The following is a 23,544-nucleotide window of genomic DNA, read 5'->3' on the forward strand; positions in this document are numbered from 1 at the left end:
TTCAGCAGCATGACTTAAAAATCTCCTATAGAAATTAAGAATTTCCAAAAAACGTCTGAGTTCATTAACATTTCTAGGTTTGGGAAAATCTTGGATAACTTTAATTTTTTCTGATAAAGGAATGATTCCATTTTTGTCGATAACATGACCTAAACGTTTTACGCGTTCTGCAGCAAATGTGCATTTAGGAAGGTTGACAGTCAAATTATGACTTTTTAATCTCCTAAAAACTTCTTCGATGTGAAATATATGTTCATCGAGGGATGATGAAACAATCAAAATATCATCTATATAGACGAAACAGAAATTTAAATCTGACAGAATTTGATCGAGTAATCTTTGCATGGTTTGTGCAGCATTACGTAAACCAAAGGTCATGTAGTTGAACTCAAATAATCCGGAAGGAGTAACTATTGCCGTTTTTGGTATATCTTCTTTATTCATGGGTACCTAGTGATATGCCTTCTTGAGGTCTAATGTTGAAAAAGCAGTTTTATTGCACAAATTAGATGTAAAATCATGTAGATGTCTAATTGGATAATTATCTGGAACAGTGATTGAATTTAATTTATGGTAGTCTCCGCGAGACCGCCAAGACCCATCCGGTTTTTTTTTTACCATCTGGAGAGGACTACTCCAGGAGCTTTTAGACGGGCTACAAATGCCTTTTTGCACTAAATAAGCGAATTCTGCCTTTGCGGCAGCCAATTTGTCATGCACAAGGCGCCTAGTCTTAGCTGCTACCGGAGAACCTTTAGTTTCGATTACGTGCATATTTCCAAGAGTATTGTTATCCAAAGGCTGTTTTAAAACATCTTGAAACAGAGAATCATATTTTTTAAGTAAATCATTAAACACATGTAAAGGTTGTAAAACTGTAATTTTGGGTACAGTATCGCGCGATATCTTGCCATCTGATTCAACGTTAGTCATGCTGTCAATTAATTTTTTTTGATTTCAAATTAACAATAATGGCATAATTACTTAAAAAGTCTGCGCCCAAAATTGGTCGCGAAACATTAGCAATAGTAAAAGTCCATGGAAAAATTCGGCGTAGACCTATGTCTAAATTGACTAAACGTTTTTCATCAATTTTGGTACCATTTACTGCAATTAAATTGAGCAATAATGTTGGTTTACATCGGTCTTGTGAAGTAGGAGGCAAAACAGACAATTCAGCGCCTATGTGAACCAAAAAATGTGTTCTTAAAGATTTTTCATATACAAGGAGGCGACAATTATTTTGGCCTATGGCGTTCGTCGCCACACACGCTTGGCCGTCTAGTTTTCCGATTTAAAAGTGCAAGGTCTGTTGCATTTAACGGCTTTTTAGCCAAACTTGGTGTGGTACCTACACATGGATGTGTTTTCGGTTTGTTTATTCGTGGGCAAGGATCTAGATCTAGAATTAGAACGACGACGAAAGTGAGATCGAACACAAGAATACAATGCAAAACTTTTATCTACTTTTTTTTATTTAAATCAGATATTTGTTTCTGTAAATTATCTAAAGCGTCACTTGTATCAGTAAAATTTATTACTTTCGATTTCACGTCCATTGCATGAAGCTGAGTAGGACTTGTGAAGTCAGAGATTTTGTCAGCAATAGCTGCTAATTTTTTACGTTCGATATCAGAAGAAGGCAATATGGCTTGCATCTGGGCTGAAAGGCGTTGAAGCCACAATGATTTTAGTAATTCAATTCCGACGAGAGGTTCCGCCAGTTTTTGCATTTGTCGGAGTAAAACAGATGGGCTTTTGTCGCCTAAATCGATGCCCCTCAAAAGTTTTTTTAATTTTAGTTCTTCAGAATCAGAAAAAACTTCAATTAACCTTTTTTTACGAGTATCATAAGCATAATTAACTGGAGGAGGAGCAATTATATCACATACCTGACTTAAGATGTCAGTCTCGATGTGGCCTACCACTATATGGTATTTTGTGATATCGGTAGTTATCCCACTGTTAAAGAATTGACTTTCAATCTGGCGAAACCAAATACTTAGATTATCTTTCCAAAACGGCGGTACTTTAACTGGGATTCTAGTGATTTCAGGTGCTTGCGTTGGAACGATGATATCGTCGTTAACAAGCATGTTCGAACAATTAAAAATGTGTTTTTCTTAATGCCGTAGTCACCAATTTGGAGTCTGATTAACGGCTAGACACCCAATATAGAAAAATATATTCTTTTAATGGATCAAAATATGTACATAGCCATAAAATAACATGAATCTCAGCGATGAGTAAAATGCGTACATGAACTTCTAAAAGAAGAAGGCGAAAAGTTCTCTTTTGCAATCGCGCAGAGATGATATTCTTATTGCGCATGCTCGAAGAGGGGAACTCGAAGCGCCGAAGAAATGTGTGTGGGGGGAAGGTAGCCCCACAAGTTCCATCATGACGTTTAAACGTACGTATGTCGCATAACTTCAACATAGAATGTTGAAATTTTATATTTGGGACTTATGACTAGTTTTAGTTCGACCGTATGTCCGTACGTATGTGTGCATGTATATCGCATAACTCAAAAACGGTTAACCGTAGAATGTTGAAAGTTTCTGTATGGGATTGGTATAACATCTAATTGTGCACCTCTCTTTTTTATTGCAATCGGCAGTGCCAAAGGGGCATTTTGAAATAGAAGCTCATACTACCTCATTTTCAAACGAAATAGGTTTAAATGAAGTTTAGCAAAAATTGTGTTTAATTTATTTGGCGTACAAAGAAGTCATGTGGTGTCCGCATCAGATTTTTTAAAATGTTTCAAAATAAATAAATATATGGTTTGAATATCAAACGATCTCAAATATATAAGCTTCATTTGTTTATAAATATTTTACAAGAAAGACAAGAAGTAATCTAAATAGCATACCTTGAAGAGAAACACATTAAATACACTTTTTTTAAAGGAAAAATTTAAAGAATAAGTGATTAAATTTCCTTTAAATCCCTTTTGTAAAATATTACATATGAAACCAGATATTGTTTTCAGAAAGACAACTGGTAGAGTGATTAGGTGTTTTTGATGCTAAGGACGTGAAAAATGAGCAATGCCCTCGCCGGGATTCGAACCTGGACCTCTCGAATACGCGCTGAGGGTGCTACCATTACACCACGAAAGATGCAGTGAGAAGTTAGAAAATACCTTATATACTCCGCCTTTTAAAGGCCGACTGGAGATTAGGAGACCCAATTTACAAATCCTGGTGGTGAAGAATAATCATCCATACTCTTCTTTTTTAGTTCGAACACCACTGTAGAACATTAGGTTATTTGTGGAGGAGACACATAAAAAATTAGCAAAGCCCTAGCCGGGACTCGAACCTCTCGAATATACGCCGAATACGCTACATTGCACCACGAAGGCATGCAGAAAGGAGAGAGAAAATACCTTATAACTTTAAGGAGAAAAGTATTGTTTTAAAATGAATATCGCACAATAATTTCCGCCTTAAATTGTCCTTCTGAAAAATATTTTTTGTAATATTCATTCTAAAATTCATATAAAGCAATATTTCTATACATAAATTTGATATTCTTAAAGTTATGTTATCTAAATGTATTTATAAGCAGTCATTTAAAACACAATATAATAACTGCACAAGATCTACGTAAAGATCCATTTCTATCGTCTATTTCCATCTATTCTATTATTCGTTTCTGTCTATTCTATGATCAGCCAAAATAAAGTTATAATTATCCTTTTGAATATTTGAACGGGTAAAATATGTCAGTATGGCATATGCGAACAAGTAAAATTATCTCATTACTGTTAGGGATGTTGAATGTGAAACTTCCTTTAAAAAGGCGGCAAAACATATGACAGTTTTAGGTTTAGTTTATTTGATTACGGCAAAGCAAGAAAGTGTTATCTTACTAAAGAAAGTATGTCTCGGGGAGAACTTCCCAAGGGATATTGGCTGGTATTGACGTTACACAGAAGGAAAACCACCGAAGCGTCCGTGCAGTCAACCTGTTTGCCAGAACTTGAGTCCGGGTCGAACTACCAGTGTTCAACGATATTACCGCTCGACCATTGGCTAGCCCATATCTATTTAGGAAAATGTGACTTTGCGTGCTATGTTAGAATTTTTAAATCTATGTGACATGCAAATTATTTAGCCGATTTAATGTAATAACAAATTCTTTAATGACTTGATTTTTGTAGTTTTCTACAAAATGGGTCTTCTGATGGCCGACTGGATAAGACCACAAAATTTGATCCTTCGATACGGACTCGAATCATGGCATACAGCCTAACTACATAGGAAAGGATTTATCTGTGTGAAATACAATTATGAGCCAAGTTTCCTTTCAGAAGCTTCCACGAAAGCATTCCACTTCTTAGTCAGATGATTCAAGAATGTTTCATCGTTTTCAATTAAAACAAACAAGCTTCTTAGGAAGTACGACGTAGAAGTATATATTAATCATTTATTTTTTCCAAAATATTCTTATTAAAAATATATTTAATAATGATTACACTAATTCATAAGTCAAACAACAAAAATCAGCGTTATATTTACAAAATTTTCACAGGACTAGTTTCGATGGTTTTACCGAACCACCATCCTCAGCTGCAAAACCGCAAATGAACAAGATAGGAAATAATGATTAGATAAGATAAGAAAGCTTGGACAAGAATAAGCAAGTGGCGCCATCTGTTGGTGAAACCAGAACTAAAACATAATTTCTTTAAAGGCCGAAGGCAAATTTGGATTGGAATTAAGATCGTTAACTAGAACAGAAAGATTTTTATGAATGTGAAATGCCTCTAGAAAATCCAATTCTCCAATGGAAGATGTTTTTTGAATAATTTTGGCAGTAGAAAAGAAATTATGTTTTAGTTCTGGTTTCACCAACAGATGGCGCTACTTGCTTATTCTTGTCCAGGCTTTCTTATCTTATCCAATCATTATTTCCTATCTTGTTCATTTGCGGTTTAGCGGCTGAGGATGGTGGTTCGGTAAAACCATCGAAACTAGTCCTGTGAAAATTTTGTAAATATAACGTTGATTTTTGTTGTTTGACTTCTGAATTAGTATTTATTCGGCGTGTTATTGTGTCTTAATGATTATACTGTTTATATATCCTAGTAAATTATGAATATTTGTTTAGTTTCTTGTTATCTCTGTTTCTGTGTATTATAAAAATTCAAGCATTCAGAATTTTACACAAAAATACGATGGGTATTCAGAAAGTAAGGAACGTTTTGGAATTAAAAAGAAACTAAGTACAATAAAAAAATATTATATGCATCAGAAAGAGCGACTAAAATTCTACTTTCTACAGTCACCAAACAAATTGAGTCACTTATCATAGCGGTGAACAAGCTTTGAAATTCCTTCGTCATAGAATTCTGCCACCTGCGATCTCAGCCACTCAGTGACGCGCACCTGCAGCTCCTTGTCGTCGTCAAAGCGCTGTGTTGCTAGCCAGTTCTTCATTCTTGGAAACCAATGAAAATCACTAGGTGAAGATCGGGACTATAGGGCGGATGAGGAAAAACCTCCCATTTGAATGAATTAAGGAGTTCTTGAGTGCGGTTTGCCGTGTGAGGTCGAGCACTGTCGTGCAAAAACAAAATTTTGGACGTCAACTTTCCTCGGCGCTTGTTATGAACTGCTCTCCTAAGGTTGGGCAAAGTTTGACATTACCGCTCAGAGTTTATTGTGGCACCACGTTCGAGAAAATCAATCAGAAGCACACCTTGCCTATCCCAAAACACAGTCGCCATAATATTCTTTGGTGACAAGGTTTGCAAACATTTTCTTGGTCTTTTGGGGGAACTTGTGTGCCCCCACTGCATGGAACTGTAATTTTGTCTCGCAATTCACGTGTCTCACCCACGTCTCGTCACCAGTTACGATTCGATCCAGTAATGAATCACCATGTCTATCATAGGCCTCCAGAAATGCCAAAGCTGGCCCCATTCGCTAACCTTTATGGTGGTCTGTAAGCAATTTCGGCACCCATCTTGCACAAAATTTGCGGTAGCCTAGCTTTTGTGTGACAATTTCAAACAACAAAGTCCGTGAAACTTGTGGAAAACTAGGCGAAAGCTCCGTTATTGTGAAACGGCGATTTTCATGAATCTTTTCATGAACTTTAGCGACCACTTTCATTCATTACGTTGTTTCCGTACACTTCACACAGTTGCCGATAAATTTCCATAGGTTTTAGGTTTTTTGCTAACAAAAACCGTATTACAGACCGCACCTCACAACTGGCGGGATTTTCAATTGCAGCGACATTTTAAATTTGAATATCGAAAAAACGGGCAGCGTGGAAATGTTCCCGTTGTGACGGCTGGATGCCGAGCACACAGACACTAAAATATAACTAGCGTTTCAAAACAGGGATGGATGTGAACGGCTTCCTATGAGAAAATCTTTTGAACGAACTGCGCATGCGCCGTTTCTTTTTATCGCCAACAAATGATGGTAAACCTATTGTAATTTCTCGCCAGCGTTTCGCGTTTCATTTGAATTAGCGTAGGTGTTGTCAGTGAGATTAATAACAACGATAATAAAAAAGTCATTTCAAATGTTTACGCAAGGAAATATTTTTTGCTCTTTTTCACACTATATATGCCATCATCGATAGAATTCAAGAACTTTTAGTAATTAGGTCAAAATTAATTTTAACGTGTAAATTTCAAACTCACAAATTTGAGTACAGATTTTCATCAGATGTCTGAAGGCAGTTACAGCAAATCCTGGAATATAAAAGAAAAAAGATTTAATTGAAGTCTGTTCTTCAGCTTCATTCTAATTCCTATCGATACATCTCTCTAAAACAGTTTATTACAGAAGTTTCAGATGTAAAAGAAGTTCATAAAAGTATTGATCAATGAAATTATTTCCAATGGTCAGTGAAATTGGTTGCAGTTTCAGACACTGTTGCAGAAGTTTTCACATACAATTGCTGTTTATTGTGCAAGTAATATTGAAACTAACTAAAGTGCTTGCATAGATTTCTGCATCTTGGCGGAAAAAATGGAACATTAGTGGAAACAAATTATGTATATATTGATACTGTAAAATTTGGGAGGTTTCAAAGACCCAGCAGAAAATATGGTGGCATTGATATCAGTTGCATATTTACTTTTCCAGACTATTATATCTGAAAAGTACGAAAAGCATTTCATCTACACCATCAGCTTCTTACAAAAATAACTGAGGCTCATCTCAGTTATTTGGTATGTACGTATTAGTAAAAGATGCTGTGAATGTAATTTGCTAAGATAATAAACATGAGTGTTGTCACGATTTCTGAATATATGTTTGAACAATTATGTACAAAACATTCCTTCAAATTCACTTGAAAGAAATGAGGAAACGAAACTGAAAAAATTCAAGAATCAGTAAAAAGCAACTTTTTTTTATATTTGGATGATATTTTCTTAATGCTATGTTTAAAATCACAATTTCTTAAACTGTTTGTTTTAAGTATACATTTACACTTCTTGCAGGGTTAAAGTGGCTCTAAATCAACATAATTCATTATATTATAAATAATGAAAATTTGTCATTGCACATTACTTATATAAAGAGAAACATAAAGTGACATAGTATGTTAAGTTAGGTTTGTAAAGGTGATTTAAATATTTTCATTGTGCAAGACTTGTATGCTTAAGAATTTTTCAATCTTGGTGTTATTTATCGTATAAAACATCACAATTCAAATAAAAGTACTATTTTGTGGTATAATTTCATTATAGGGGCCGTAGCAAATTGCAGCAAAAACATATCGCAAAATCTAGCGAAAGCGGCGATTTCACACCACGTAAATTTAAATAGTTCTTATATTTGTAAGTCACCGCCCACACGATATATTGATTAGGGAAGTGACTGCGATACTACAAGGCCTGGGCTCGAATTTCGGAGAAGGCATGGTTATAACTGCTGGTTCCTTCATAGATTTTTCCGCACACCCCTATTGGTTTATTAGGTGCCTCTATAATAAAGTGACCACCACCTGGCCTTAGTTGTGGCCAAGCTGAAGGCCCGCCGTTGGGGGGGGAATATTTGTAAGTCGCCATTGAAATAGTGGTTTATTTTTTTAATTCTTTTTTGATAATGATATGGATCTAACAATTTGGGAATTGCCCAATGACAAAATGTCTGCAATAGAATTTTTCCAAAGAAAAAACATCATTCATTATAGAATATTATGATCGAAAAACCACGAAATGAAATTATGCTTTAGCGGTAACTCAATAGCGAAATGGAGGTGCAGGAATGAACCTGTATTCTGAAGAAAGGATTAAGAAGTCAGATATTGGATCGAAGGAACGAAAATCCCCTTCCTTATAACTGATAGGCAGGCTCACCTATTTTTGGTATCAAGAGATGACATCTATTGAATTTTGTGAACTCCAACTGAAGATGAACCACAATACAACTGTAGACTGGAAGATATGCGTGAGGTGTGTGCCATAGCTTTAATTTCTCAGCCTAAGTTGAAATTCGGCGGATGTGGAAAAAATTATGAAGCAGACGAAAGCCTTTTCAGTAGAAGCAAGAATAACATTGGACGTGTTCTTCTGCCACAATGGGTTTTCGGTGGATTGTGCAGAGAATCAAAAGAATGTTTTAGTCGCTATTCCAGATCGATCGGTGAAAACCTTATGGAACATCATACAGGTTTGGTTTGGTTTATGTGATTAGAGCAAAGCCTCGAGGGCTATCTCCCTAAGGGAAGAGAGGCCTACGTGGAGGACTTTCTAAGGGAAACTGGCTTGTATACACGTTACACATAAAGAAAACCATTAAATTGTCCATACAGCCAGCCCGTTCGCGGGATTCAAACCTCAGACCGAACTACCAGTGTTCAGCGACTTTATCGCTCGGCCACTGATGTTCGAACATCATAAAGGAAAATGTCACAGAAGGAAGCATTATTTATACTGACTGCTAGAAATCATATAAGTCGGATGAACTGCGATATGCCGGCGTTGAACATTTTACTGTCAACCACAACTAGAATTTTGTGGACCCCGAAACGGGGACCATACGCAAACAATACAGCGACTGTGGGGCAGTGCTAAATGGCATAATAAACACCATCGGGGCACATTTCAATTCTTATTTGTCCGAGTTTATGTATAGACATTTGCACAAAAAAAAAAAAAAAAAAAAAAAAACCTGAAATTTTTTCTGCGATGTTGCAGGATCTTAAAAATTTTATGCCTCCCGTTTAATTTCACTTATTTTTAACCTTTTTTTTTAAATAAATTAAATTAACAAAAAAGTGTAATATATGAAGTTAACCTTCCATCAACTTAAATTAATAATCTTAGATAGTTAATTACAATAATGCTTTCTTACAGTTAGAATTAGCTGTTTGTTTATATTAAATTATAATAATAAAGTGTATTATATGAAAGTAAACTTTCATCTAAATTAAAATAATACTCTTAGATAGTTATTTTTTATTGTTATGCTTTTCTTGAGTTAAGGTTACCATAATTATTTTGGCATCAACAATAGTTTTGGCGATTTTTTGCGGTCCCTATAACGGAATTGTACCGTATTTTTAAATGAAAATCTAGTTATTTAAGTCCTTTGTATCTATAAAAATACATACTGCAGTTATTTACTTAAGTCATAAGGCCCTTTTCAAAAGTTTATGTCTAATTTAAAATAATTAGTTAATGTCAACTTAATCATATATATAATTATTGTAAAATCGTGGTGTTTAAAATGCTTTTCGTTACTGAAAAAGAGTGCTTTTGTTATAACTTTATAGAATTAAAAATCCCTCAAAGTAGTATATTTATAGTTTAAAATGTTTGTTAATAAAAATTTATTTATTTACATAATGTTTCTAAGAGTGAAGTAAAAAAAAAAAAAAAAAAAAAAAAAAAAAAAAAAAAAAATGATTGCTTGCTTATTTATATTCATGAAGATATATTTCTAATACAAGTAATAATAACTTTTGAAAAATGTTTCATGATTCGGGTAAAATCTGGATATAAGGGCCTTTATAGCAGTCGAAACAATGTCGTTTCTTTTCAAATTGTATGTGCCATGTTCAAATGCATGATTTATGTGAATTCAATCACAAATTTGATTCTGCTTTGATCTGAGTGTTTCATGATTTTTTGCTGTAATGAAGAAAATTTTTTGGAAATTAGTTAATGGCATTAAGGTTCTTTAAATTAGTGTGTTCAAGATTCGGCGTATACGAATCTATTCATGCACATTATGTTTCTGAGAATAAAATCAGAAAACTGTTATCCTCCTTATTTGTTGGTAATTTCAAATGTAGGTAATAATGGAACTCTGATGTAAATAGAATTATTATAAAAAATGTTGTATGATTCTGACAAAATTTGAATGTAAAGGGTTTTTATATCATTTGACACAAGGCTGCGGTTATTCACTTAAATCAATTAGGCCCTTTTCAGATTATATCTGCCATGTCCAAATGCATAATTGATGTGAATTTAATCACAAGTTTGATTCTAATATATGGAGTTTTTCTAATTTTGAAGAAAGTGTTTTGGATATTGACTAATAGTACTAATACTCTTTCAAATAATGTAGCTATTATTTAATGTAGAGTTTATGTGAATCTATTCATGCATGTTGTTCCTGAAAATGACATCAGAACATTAAATACCTGTTTATTTATATTCATGAAAAAAATATTTCAAACCTAGGTAACTATTTATTACTATTGTATGTAGAGCTAATATAAAGGGTTTCGCATTTGTGTTAGAAGTTGGATGTTTGAAGTTTTTGCTTTGAAAATTATTTCAAACCTTAAAAACTATGTCTTTAGTATTACAAAGTTTGCTTTATCTAAGTGTAATCGTATAACAAGTTAGGATGTATAATTTAGATCTTTTATGCTTGTTCTCAGCATTAAAAATCAAGTTATGGTTATATGCCCAAAAAAAAAAAAAAAAAAAAAAAAAAAAAAATCTTTTCAAATTATGTGTCTAACATTCAGATGTTTGATTTAAGTCAGTTTATTTGAAAATGAAACTGAAGAAATTTATTACTTGCTGGTGTAGCTGAAAATCGAGTAAAAACATTTTATGATAAAATTTTTGTATCTGAAACTGCAAGATAATTTTCTTTTTTCCCTTTTTGTAATTTATTATGTACTTTTCTTTATACCATTTTATTAAAACTTCTTATTGAGTTCTTACATTTCCTTATTTTTCAAGTGTTAGAATGAAATTTTCTTGCAGTATAATTGATTTTTTAGTAAAATAAAAATTAATTTTTGATTTGTGCAATTTTCTTACTTTATGAAATCACAAAACTTGTTTAAGAACTACAAAACTCGTTTAAGAACATCTTATTACAAATAATGTTTAAACATTTAATACTTCTAAAATCTAAATTTATAGGTGATGAAAGCATAAATGAAGAAGTACGTCATACTCAATTAATCACACTACATAAGAGAAACATTTACGAAAGTCAGTAAACATGTATTGCCACTATTTCATTATTTTTTTTTTTTAATTTGCATTTTTAAAATTCTCTAAAATGGGGCATAAATAATATAACGATAGAAATAAAATGACTGTATAATAGGTATATAAAGCGGTTGAAATCTGATGTAAGAAAGTTAATTTTATTATATTATGCAACGATGAATTTCAGTCATGAAGTTGGAAGGTTTGTTTAGAAGGAGATTCTGATATAACCCTAGAACTTCTGTGGAAGTTTCTATTGTTGGTCGTGAGGCATCCCTCCTTAAGGCAGATATCTGTAAAATACTTTTCCATAATCCAAATAATCCTAATCCCTTAGTTCTCAGTGAAAGTATTCCTTCTGTTAGGTAGCTAGCGCACATTTCATCATTCTCAATTAAACTAGCAAACCTCTTTAAATGTAATAGCTTTGATTGCCATAGAACATTTTAAAATTTAGGAAAATATTTTTTTTGTAATCTACATGAGCATTAAAATTATATATGAATGGAAAATACTCAAATAATTATTCCAAAACTAAATAAATATAATTATGGTTATTAGAGAAAAAATTCTGAAATTTGTAGGTTTTTTTTTTTTTAAAGTTTGTTAAAGATGTCTTCAAATCAATCCATAATAAAATTATTACTTTCAGGTTAGGTTAACTTCATATGGAAGGGATGCTTCCGTTTTAGGGAAACTAGCACCCAAAATATTTATTTTTATGACAGGAATTTCTCTTATTTTGTTCTCAGAAGCACTATCATAATATTCGAAAAATGTCTCTTCTGCCTAGTGATGGCTCGGAAACTGAACGTGAATGTTTTCACGGAAAGAATTTTAATATTTAACTGTTCAGTTTTCATTGTTCGCAATGAACTTTGTCTAAATAGCAGATCTTTCATTTTCAGCATTTAAAACAGTTATCATATGCGTAAAAAATATTATTTATATATAAAGTGAAAAAGGAACCACTCTCACATTCGAATTTTCTGATAATTGATAGAAACAACGCCAAGTGGCGCATAATAGCCAAATGTAGTAGCCCAATGATCATTTGAAAATAAATACATTTCACGATGTCCGTGAGCATGCGCATAACAGGCCTTCCGTAAGGAGCTGCTCACAGCCATCCCTGTTTTGAGCCGCTAGTCAAAATCAGGGGGGGCCCAAGAGCGATGCGTAGTGCAGGGAGAACATTATGCCACCTGCGCATGACGTCATGTGGGTGACAGTCGTTAGTTCTCGGCGTTCGTTTACATTCGTTGCATTTGATCTGGGATACATTTGATTTGTGTTGTTAATTTGCTTTTATACCTAGTCGGAAATGGCAAGTTGTGTTAGAATTATAGAAGGAAAACTAAAAGTCAAGGCATCACATACCATCGTTTTCCAAGTGATCGTAAGTTATGGACTATTCGCTGCAAAAGAGCAGATAATTTCAACATCGAAAATGCCAGAATATGTGCTATTCATTTTATCATAATTTTCCTTTTATGAAGTAGACTTATAGCGAGATATTTAATCTCAGTGTCGTGTTTACCAATAGTGACTACCTGAATGATTAGTTGATAAATTCGCTTATCCTCTGAAGGAAAACAAATCTGTGTATAATGCTAGAATACAAATAGCGAAAGAGTAAGTAGATACTCTTCAGTGTTATTTAACTGCTGCATATGTTTTAATTTTGATTCCATATAACTTGTTTTTAATTCACATGTTTTGGTTACTTTCTTTACATCCCAAAAGTAATTCTATGTATTGAAGCAATGTCTCAGTTAAGCATTGAGAACTAAGTAAACTGACACATGCTTCAGAAGAAAGAACAATTTCTCGACCACACTATGATGCAAACATCGATGAGCGAGCAACATATTTCCTTCAATGTTGTTTAACTGATTCATATGTCTGATGTAATTTAATTGATATAACTAAGTGAACTTACACATAGCTGACTCTGAAGGAAAACAAATCTGTGTATAATGCTAGAATACAAATAGCGAAAGAGTAAGTAGATACTCTTCAGTGTTATTTAACTGCTGCATATGTTTTAATTTTGATTCCATATAACTTGTTTTTAATTATAAGAGAAAGAAAAATAATTTAATATTGAACACATATTTTGAGTATAACAAAAGTATTTTAAGAAACAACCTGATAAAAATACATTAGTAATTAAAAATATTTAATTTGTGTACAGGCTGAATTGAAACTAAGATGTGGTGGTGTATTTAATTATGGCAAAGCACACTAGGGCTATCTGCGTAATAGGTGTGATGCCTTCTTGGAGGACTTTCTCAGGTAAACTGGCTCGTATACACATTACACATGAAGAAAACCACGAAAACGCCCATGCAGCCAGCCCGTTCGCGGGATTCGGACCGAACTACCAGTGTTCAGCGACTTTACCGCTCAGCTGCTGGTGGGCTGAAACTAAGATGTATGGCAAGTTTATTATTATTATTATTATGCGTATATGTCTAAGAAAATGTATTTTAATTGTTCCATTTTTAATGTATGGAAGGAAGAATAGGATGCCAATATCGAAGATTATTTACTATAGCAAATAATCACGTCAGGATAAATGTTATATAGAAATCTTGGGAGTGTAAGGGATTATAAGAGTACTTTTAGATTATACTGAAAAAATATGCACTTCTGCTAAAATCTGAAGTGAATCAGTATGAAGTGACTTTTCACTTTAAAAAGAATGTGATAAGTATACTATTTAAAAGTATAATGACGGATATTAAGAAATTTGTAGAATTTTATGGTATTTAAATATGAATTTGTTAAGTCAAATCTTTTTATATATATTTTTGCTTGAGATATGTAAATTAAACTGAAAATCACGATCATATCTTTCTCATGGAATGTCAAAGTTCATTTGTATTAAGAAAAGTGCATGAGCAATGAAAATAAATAGAACAATACTTTTTTATTATGTTTTTACCATGGTCTTAGCAGTTATGCCATCATGTGTTCTGTTCAACAAAATTTATTTAGTGCAAACAATACTACGAAAAAATATTGAAAAATACCTTGTTTTACAATATTTATTTCCCTTAGTTAACTTAAATATCGTTTTTCATTTTCTAAGGCTTCCCTTTACGAAAAGAATTTAATGTTTATAATTATTTTCAGCATTCGTACGAATTCTATGCATAAAATAAACATTTTCTTTAACAAAATACTTAATCGGAAAGTATATACCCGGTATTTCCGGTGTATCTACCACATATAAAATGATCATTTTGCTTTAGTTTACATTTTTTCCATTACCAAAATCATGTAGCAGACGCGTCGGCCGATGCGTCCTGTCTCCCGGGTGACGTCACTACCAGCAACCAATGGCACGCTTTTTCCGTTCCTGGCCTAACCTTAGTATATTAAAGAACCTTGAGTCAAAATATATGTGATCGGCGCGCGCCTAGCGACGTCAGACAGAAACGTTCCTTACTTTCTGAATAGCCTACGTAAGTTTTTTCCGTAGTAACAAATATAACGTTTGCAGTCGAAGATAAGATAAATGCAATATTTTGTTTTACAGCAACAGTATGCTTTGGCTTATTTGACTAATGTAAAGCATACTAAAGCTATCTGCCTAAAAGGAGGGATGCCTTCGTTGGAGGACTTTTTAAGATTTCAGGATTAGTATTCCATTATTTCAATGCCAAGATGCCTCCTGAAATCTTTGTCATAAATATTAAAATTTTAAAGCCGTAAATCATAGTAAATACAGTTTCTGAAACTTATTATATTCATACAACTGTTTTGCAGTCGAAGAACACTTTCTATTTTGAAATTTTTTGCTGTAGGACTAATGTAAAAGTTAAATTTCGTAACTTAGTGTATGTAGATAAAATGATTTATATAGCATCTAGATATAATGCAAAATTTTTTGGATTGAAAAGGCGACAATCAGTTTAGAATCAACAATTAAAAAAATAATCGAACATATCCATTTGGAATACATTCCATATAATTTTCGAAGTTAAGATGTCCAACAAATCTTATAATGCTGTTGTGCTGGTACATTTATAAAGACTTACCCGTTTTTGCCTTGCGTCCTCTGGTGGTGCAAGTAGTAGCAGATCCAACTAGTAGACTGAAAGATCTATGAATTTCAGTCTTTAAGAGAGGAGAATATATGGAATTAACAGCACGTCCAGCTGAATAAATTTGAAGATTCATGATTGTGTTCAAGGCCTCATCAATGGCTGAACAGTTAAGACCTCTGAATACTGGCAGTTTGGCCTGGTTTGAGTTTGATCTCAGGCGAACGTGTTGGCTGCATGGTTGGTTTTTGTGGTTTTTCTGATGTGTAATACGATAGCTTTTCTTCAGAATATCCTCCATGAAGGCATCCCTCCTCTTAGGTAGATAGTCTTCATAGCTTTCCTGTATTTAAAAAACCGAACTGAACATGACTGTGATCCTGCCGAATGCATAGTTAAGTTTACCTGTTTTACGGCTTTAAGCACCTAATGGATTCTATATATTAGTATTATCAATGAATTCCTCTCAGGAAGTTATCAAAAAATGTATTAACAGTACAGATTTTTTGAGGATATTTTTCTTTCTGAGAAAAGTACTCAGTTAAAGACGGATTTCAAATTCAAAATTTTTATCATATTCGGTTAGTAAATTAATTGATATAAAGTTATTAATGTTACTACTTAGTTATCTACGCTTTCATTGGAAACCCTTTAAGGACATATTATAACGGTGAAAATTATTTTTATTCTTTTTTAAAATTCCTCTATACATTATAATATTAACAAGAAAAGCAATATTTGCGTTATTGCTGCCTAACAGTATACAATAAAATAAGCACTGTAACACAGCAACAACGATTAAGTGTCTTTTACATAACAACCTCAATTAAAACTACTAACTAAAATAGCAAATAAAAATAGCAAATGCATTTCCCAAAATGTAGACTTTTCTAGTATGTTGTAAAGTAAGCTTTAAAATATTTTGGAAGAGCTAGACAGAAATTATGTCAAAGGAAGTGAATCCAGTTTTCATTTTTACACACTTTCGTATAATGTATCAATTTATTTTAAGCCATTTTAACCAGTAATTACAACTTAATATTGTTTCAAATTAAAAATAATGAATGGAAGCATTCACAATGCTCGAACACAGCATATTTAAAACAGTACAGGACTTTGCTAGGAACCTTTGTTAGGAGGAAGCAACTGATTGAAAGCATGTGTTCAAATTATCACATATGCCATTTATGTTGTGAGAAAAGGTATGTCTTTTGTATGCGTATGTTTAAAAACTTATTTTTCCGTTCCGTAAGTAAAGCAGTCCCCCAGGGGTGTAATTACTCTTTTGCAACAAATCTGAACAGCTGCAGTTCTTCAAAACCGCAAACTGAATGTACCTACGATGACTTTACTGAATGATCAAAGCCATCCGTTATTGTGAACCATTTTAAGCTTTTACTTTAGAAATACAGAAGGTTACAAATACAGGTTTTTTACACTTCTACAGCCATTCTTTTTTAATCACTGTCATTTAACATAAATGTAAAATAAATCAATATTTAGTCATTCCTTCGCGTAGCATGTCAAAACAAATTTCTCTTAAGTCATAAGCTCATGGTTGAAGTTTCTATGTGTATTTCTTTAATTTATGTTATGGAAGGACATGGCGATCATCCGCATATGTGAAAATAAAATTATGGTAAAATACTTGATCTCTAATACAAGAGATTAAATTTCAAAAGTCGTGTTTTGTCTAAAATAATGATCTCTTGCAAAATCTTTTCCATAATATGTGACGATTTTCTCTAGTGGGACAAGCTTTTTTTACTGCTTAGACCTATGAATCTTGGGCATAAGGCTCAGATTTTATGATGAGTTCTTGCTGAGTAAAGAATGTAGTACTTTGATAAAGAAATTAAAATAAGGTTAGCTTTTATTATTTCTAAAATTGGTCTAATCCAAATTTTATTCAAAGCTGACGAAGTTATTTAAAAGGAAACTGTATTTGACATGTTAATTAAGTTAAAATATCATTGCAGCTGTCTAGACAACATTCAGTCTAAGGCTGATACTATTTTAGAGGAACTTTATATGCATTTTAAATAATACAGATCATTCTTCTTTATTATGTGTCATTTGCCAACGACAACTTTACCATTCACCAACAATATATATCCCAAAACAATAAAATAAACAAAACAAACATAAAAAAAAAAAAAAAAAAAAAAAAAAAAAAAAAAAAAAAACTTTTATGCTTCTTTTCTTATTAATATTTCGTTTTTATTATTTAATTACTGCTATTTTTTATTCAAATTTGTAACTCTTAGATAAGTTGCGGGTTACATTTTGGAAATTCAGACGTTACGCTGTAGGTTATTTTAATAATTTATGAAACAAAATATGGAAATTTTTACTCAACTCTTCGTTGCTGCTTGTAGTTACATTGCATTGAGAAATGTAATATATATTATGTAAAGCATGAGCACACAAGAAAATCAAACTTAGTAAAATGTTATCTAATGAAAATCACATTCATATCAATGTATAATCAAAGCATTGGATTATTTAAAATGCATTAGAACAAAACTTCAGTAAACCAGCATAAGCGACGAGTATTGTTCCAAAAAGAATAATTAATTCGCCATTATTATATTTACTATTAAATTAGTTTGTGTTTTATAAACCCGTATCAAGAATATGCTTATTATAATAGACTATCGATTTTTTAAATTTTATCTGACTTATTGCTTAAGTAATGTTATTCTTTATATGAAAATGCATGTAATTCAGGTTAATTGAATGCAGTACTATTCGGTTCGCTCGAATTAATTGAACGTTTTTTATGTGCCGGTTTTATGCATATATATAATCATAAGTAAATTTATTTAAATAATGCAAATATTTTGAAATGCTATTTTTTAACTGAACTCACAAGGATTTTGCATATTTCTGAACATTTAGTTTGAAATCTAAAGGATATTTTATGAAAATGTTATCTATTTAAAGATAGTATTGGAAAGTTTTTACATGCTGCTTATTTATTTAGCGAAGAATGTTCGTATCAGTTTGTCGTATGTCTAAACACTTTCTTGGTGATAAAACACAGTGGTCTAAAATGAAGAATAGCAACCCTCTTAGACTCCTACCGAGAGTTGTCATTTAGAGATCTCCAGGGTTCCAAAAATAAGAGGGATGGTAAGACATCTGCACGGCTGCTTTAAGGCAGTCATAGCGCTTTCGAGGTCATCGCCACTGACCGCCAAAAGAACCTTCAGTAATGCTTTCGAACACTTTTCCAATGACCGCCTAGAAACGTCAGTAACGCTTTGGAGGTAGGTCTCCTTGACCGCCTAAACCTGGTCCTAACGCTCAGAGGGTTAAGAAGCTTAAAAAGCTCAGGATTCCTTGAGCTCCACAAGAGTTTGTTTTATAAAATGCAGATTGTAATGAAATCAATTTTTTTTTAAAGAAAGAAATTTAACATCTTGTGCTGAAAATGTAATTCTTGAAAGGTCTTGCTTAAATATTATATAAAACATTAAAAAATTCTCATAAATATAAAAAATAGTTTTAACTTTGAGTTCATGCATGGTAATTATAATAACAGTATAAAAATGAAATAAAGACAATGATTATATCCTCTACAAATAATTTTTAATGATATTACGAATCGCCTACATAATATCTATAAAAGCCATTCGATACTGAAAGCTATGTTGCTCTCTTATAAGAACTGTAGGCCTTAATTTTGCAATAAGACAACTTTCAAGTACTGATAAAAATCCAATTAAGCTGCAATGTCCTATCCCACAACCACTAGCACTTAAATTTGAAAAGCCACCTTCAGATATATAACCAATTTTTTGACGAGAGCATGAAAATATCACACTGTTGACTTCAGGTCTCTCCAAATCTAATTTTTTACTTTCATTTTTAGATGAGATCTGCTCTTTGTTGGGATGAACTTCAACATTCTCTGAAGCACTGAATGAACAGTTTGGTTCAACAGGACCACAATATTTTTTATTTTCTTTCAGTAAACTTATATCTAGATCATCACACAAGTAAATTCCACTGTGTTTTGAAGGTACACCTCGATACATGCAATTGACCCTGACTGTAATTAAAGATCTTGTTAAGTAGTTTTGAGGATTAAGGGTAAAATCAATAATGATATTGAAGTTATCCATTAAGTTTTTCATCTGTTTTTTGGCATTACAATTTACACAAATATTTTTAAGGTATTCAATTAATTTTCTGTTTCGCAAAACAAAAATTTCCTTTTGGGTATCTTGTATTAATAAAGAATCTTTTAATGATGCATATTTTTCAATATATTTCTCCTCCCAGTCATTCACTAGAGTGACATAGGGCAAAAAGAAAGGTGTGTTTACTCCCAGTTTATTGAAACTAGGTCTCTTGCTTTTTGGAAGTTTATAGTATTCAATTAAGCATTTTTTCCTAATTTCTTCTTCAAATAATGAACCAGATTTACTATCTGGGAAACTGTCAGGAAAACTTGGCTGACCACTTTCTATATTTATATTACACATATCTCTGAGGCCAGCAGCTCGAGCACGATTATGTATTAGTGGCATCCAAAATGCCATTCCCCATCCTTGTGGAATAATTATATCCCAGCCAGAACCAAAACCTAAAAAAGAAAAACACAGTTATATGCATGTTATTTATGAAATTCTTAAATATAAATGGAATTCGGATTACAAAATTTGCAACTGCTTCACTTGTTTCTTGTTCACAAATGATTTGATGACACTCAATACATCATTTTGCCTGTGATAAGATAGAATTGTTCTAGTGAATTTGCTTCTAGATACACATACAGGATATATATTTGATTACAGATATAAGTAACCATAAGAATTCAAAAACTGTATGTATGATACACCATAACAAGTAAGTTCCAAAATTTGTTTATATTAAACTGAAATGAATTCAGTCACACACACAATGCTATGTTTGGTTATTATCAAAATATTTTTTCCTCTCTCGTATAAATCTTGCAATGATTCTACACATTTTAAAAACACACTATTTGTTGAATGCATTTTAGTTCACACATAAACTGCAAATTAAAAGAAAATGACGCATCATTTTGCAAACATTTCTTGTGGGAAAATGGCATTAGTACTTTTGTGTATTATATAGTAAGTGGATATGGAGGGAAAGTTATAGGAAGAGGATAAGAAGTACAGTACAAAGTCTTTACTCCGGACTCGCCAGGACTTCAACGATTCCGGATTAGGTGTTTTTCCGGATTATAGATTATCAATTTAAATCTGGTAACATGGCATGCAGAAATTATAAAATTAAAAATGTGAAACCGTAATTTATGAAATAAAGAGCAATTATGATCTAAAGGGTATCAAAATTTACAAAAAAAAAAAAAAGAGTTTTTTAATATTTATTTGTTTACTTTATTAAACATTTCTTTCAATGTAAGTTGTTCAAGTTGCTTCGTTTTATGTGCTAACACTTTCTCTTTAATTCTATAAACAGACATAATCTCTTGTTCAGTTACAAAGTTCCACTGTTCAAGTCCTGTAATTGTTGTGCCGAGAATACCGACTAACTTGTCAAACAAAATTTTTTCGTTTTCACTAACCTCTCTGTCACTTTCTTCATGCCTTTATCCATTTTTTGCAACAATTCCAGTTTTTGTTTGATGGACATCGAAACATGCTTTCGCTTTGTAGATACTTTGGCAGCTCCAGAATCGGAAACTCTTTTTAACATAATTGAAAGTTCAAGCTTACTTTTTTATAAAATTGCTCTAACAGTCTGAAAAAAATAATAAGCCAGATCCAATTAGAAGTTTAAGGAACAATGCAATCTGCAACATTAATTGAAATAGATAATTTTAGCCTAGCTTATACTGTCTGTTATACATTAAATGTGCATGAGTAAACGTATTATGTGCATATGCGTATGCTAAAGGTATTATTCGCATGCGTGAATGCATTATGCATTTACGCATGCGCAGAAAGTTTGTAGCTTTGAGGTACGGATTATACAGGGTGTAGGGTATTCAGGATAAATTTGACATATTTATAACTGATTATATTTTTCCGTAGGTTGGAGGTATTGACACACACTACTCGTCATTTAAAAGTTTGGACCCTTCTTCATTCATATACAAGATGTCAGAAAGGATGGATGACTGGAACCCACCTAAATCATGGAAGAGAATAACTTGCATCATGATGATTCATGCCGGCCATTAAAATAAGGATATTATGACTGCTGCTCAATGCTCCCTGAACACAGTAAAAACAATCAGGCATAAACTAGAGATTTGCAATGGTGACTACGAGGATGTAGCAAGAAGAAAGATCTCTAGCAGACGATCTGATTGCGTTCGTACAGCAGAATTCGTCACAAATTTGCAGGAACAGGTGTTGAAGAACCCTGGCATTGGAATTCGGGCTTTGTCACATGAAACGAATGTTGCAGCCTTTACTATGAAGCTTGCACTCAATGAATATTGCACTTCGCTACTACTCATACAAGCTGATTTTCGTTTTCCTTATGAAACTGTCAAATTTATCCCAAACACCCTGTAGATCATTCCAGATTAAAGACTTTGTACTGTATTAAATAGATGCAACCATTTCTTTTTTAAAAAGTTTTTTTAGTAACTTTTTAACTCTTCTATTCTACTAACAACCATTTGTCATCTTCCAGACAATTTCGTGATTTCATTTTAGAAAAATTTGTAATTCTTTTGTGGAGGGGGGGGGGGGAGGAAATTCATTATGTGATTTGACACTGTTTGCTAAAATGAAAGCTTTACAAGACAGTGAGTTTTGTGGAGCACGAAACAAACAGTAATCATATATGGTATAATATCAAGGTTAGGCACTGAATGTGATAATACACCCCAGCCATATTCCAATAGTTTCTAACAGAGTAAAAATATATGTGGTTTCGATTTTTGTCATTATGGAACATCATAGGCATTCAATGAAGGCATCAGAAATTGTCACTAGCCTGTGTTATAACAGATGCCATCTTTCCCTCTACCATATACCTGGATATTGATTCTGAGATGTACAACAGCCATGCAGAAAGCAATAAAACTGGGGAAAGCTTGAGACAGCTATTCCTTCTAGCTCCCACCGATGAAGTAGTAGAAAGCTCTAAACTGCAAAGCTCCTATTTTATTTATGTTTGAAAGTGGTTTTGAAACCATGAACATTTTACTTAATTTTTAATTGTAAGACTCATAAAAATGATTTTAAGACTATTCAATTCCGTGATCAACCAGTAGCTAGTATTATTACCATATGTCAGTGTTTGGAATAATAATTTCTGTATGTTCTGCTCTCAAAATTGCTTAAAATTTAAATTATTTCATTTTCTCAACAAAATGCATTTTTAAAATAAATATGATTTAGCTAATTGCTCTCCTTCATGGTGTATTACAAAATTTTAAAATATTCAGGCTTCTACCTCAATTAAAAAGGCCCATACGAAAAGTTATTTGTTGATTCAAGAACCTTTAGACTTTAGGTAGACATAGGTCTTGACTCTAAACTCGAAAAATGCATAATTTTCCCCTTCCTTAGATATAATAGGGGAGGGGGAGAATTATACAGTCTCAACTACTTACTCATATCTACATTAGTTATAGGGAAAAATCATAAATACTCACCATGCTATCATATCAAATTTTATAAACAGTAGCCCAGCTATGATTTATGAAACATAAGCCATATTTCACAAACTATTTCTAACATTCTTCAAATGTTTCATGAAACTCTGAAAATGTCTTAGGTCAACAGCACTCTGCTTCACTAAATATAATTCCTTATTTCCACACACAATTTTTACTAAAACTTAATTTAACCTCAAGTAATAACTAATAATAAAATAAAGTTACAATATCAAAAAAATATTTTAAGATTAACCATCCTAATTCATTCAAATGCGTAACTTTATTTTGAAAATCTTACATTCCAACTACAGTCAAAAGTTGTTAATCCGGACTCGTCGGGACTTCGGCAATTCTGGATTATCGATTTTTCCGGATTATAGATCATCAGTTTAAATCTCGTAAGATGGCATGCAGAAACAGACATAATT

The 23,544-nt window shown here is 32.6% G+C and overlaps 1 protein-coding gene and 1 long non-coding RNA gene across 11 annotated transcripts in view; one reads left to right on the forward strand and one right to left on the reverse strand.

Moving 5' to 3' along the window:
- Positions 1-12,705: 12,705 nt before the first annotated feature.
- Positions 12,706-23,544, forward strand: part of LOC118202400 (uncharacterized) — a 31,796-nt gene continuing 20,957 nt past the window's right edge. Inside the window, exons 1-2 of the long non-coding RNA XR_015041780.1 lie at positions 12,706-13,447; positions 13,641-14,916. This is a non-coding gene — a long non-coding RNA (uncharacterized LOC118202400). The remainder of the gene's footprint in view (positions 13,448-13,640; positions 14,917-23,544) is intronic.
- Positions 19,071-23,544, reverse strand: part of Pop1 (POP1 ribonuclease P/MRP subunit) — an 88,098-nt gene continuing 83,624 nt past the window's right edge. For all 10 annotated transcript variants that reach the window (XM_085819249.1, XM_085819253.1, XM_085819256.1 and 7 more), the window contains one exon: positions 19,071-20,092. In XM_085819249.1, the coding sequence (XP_085675375.1) occupies positions 19,113-20,092 (980 nt within the window). In that variant the 3' untranslated portion in view covers positions 19,071-19,112. The remainder of the gene's footprint in view (positions 20,093-23,544) is intronic.

This window comes from Stegodyphus dumicola, chromosome 6 (genome assembly GCF_044657685.1).
Source record: "Stegodyphus dumicola isolate Sdum_Otavi_A_Nest chromosome 6, ASM4465768v1".
Taxonomy (NCBI): Eukaryota; Metazoa; Arthropoda; class Arachnida; order Araneae; family Eresidae; genus Stegodyphus; species Stegodyphus dumicola.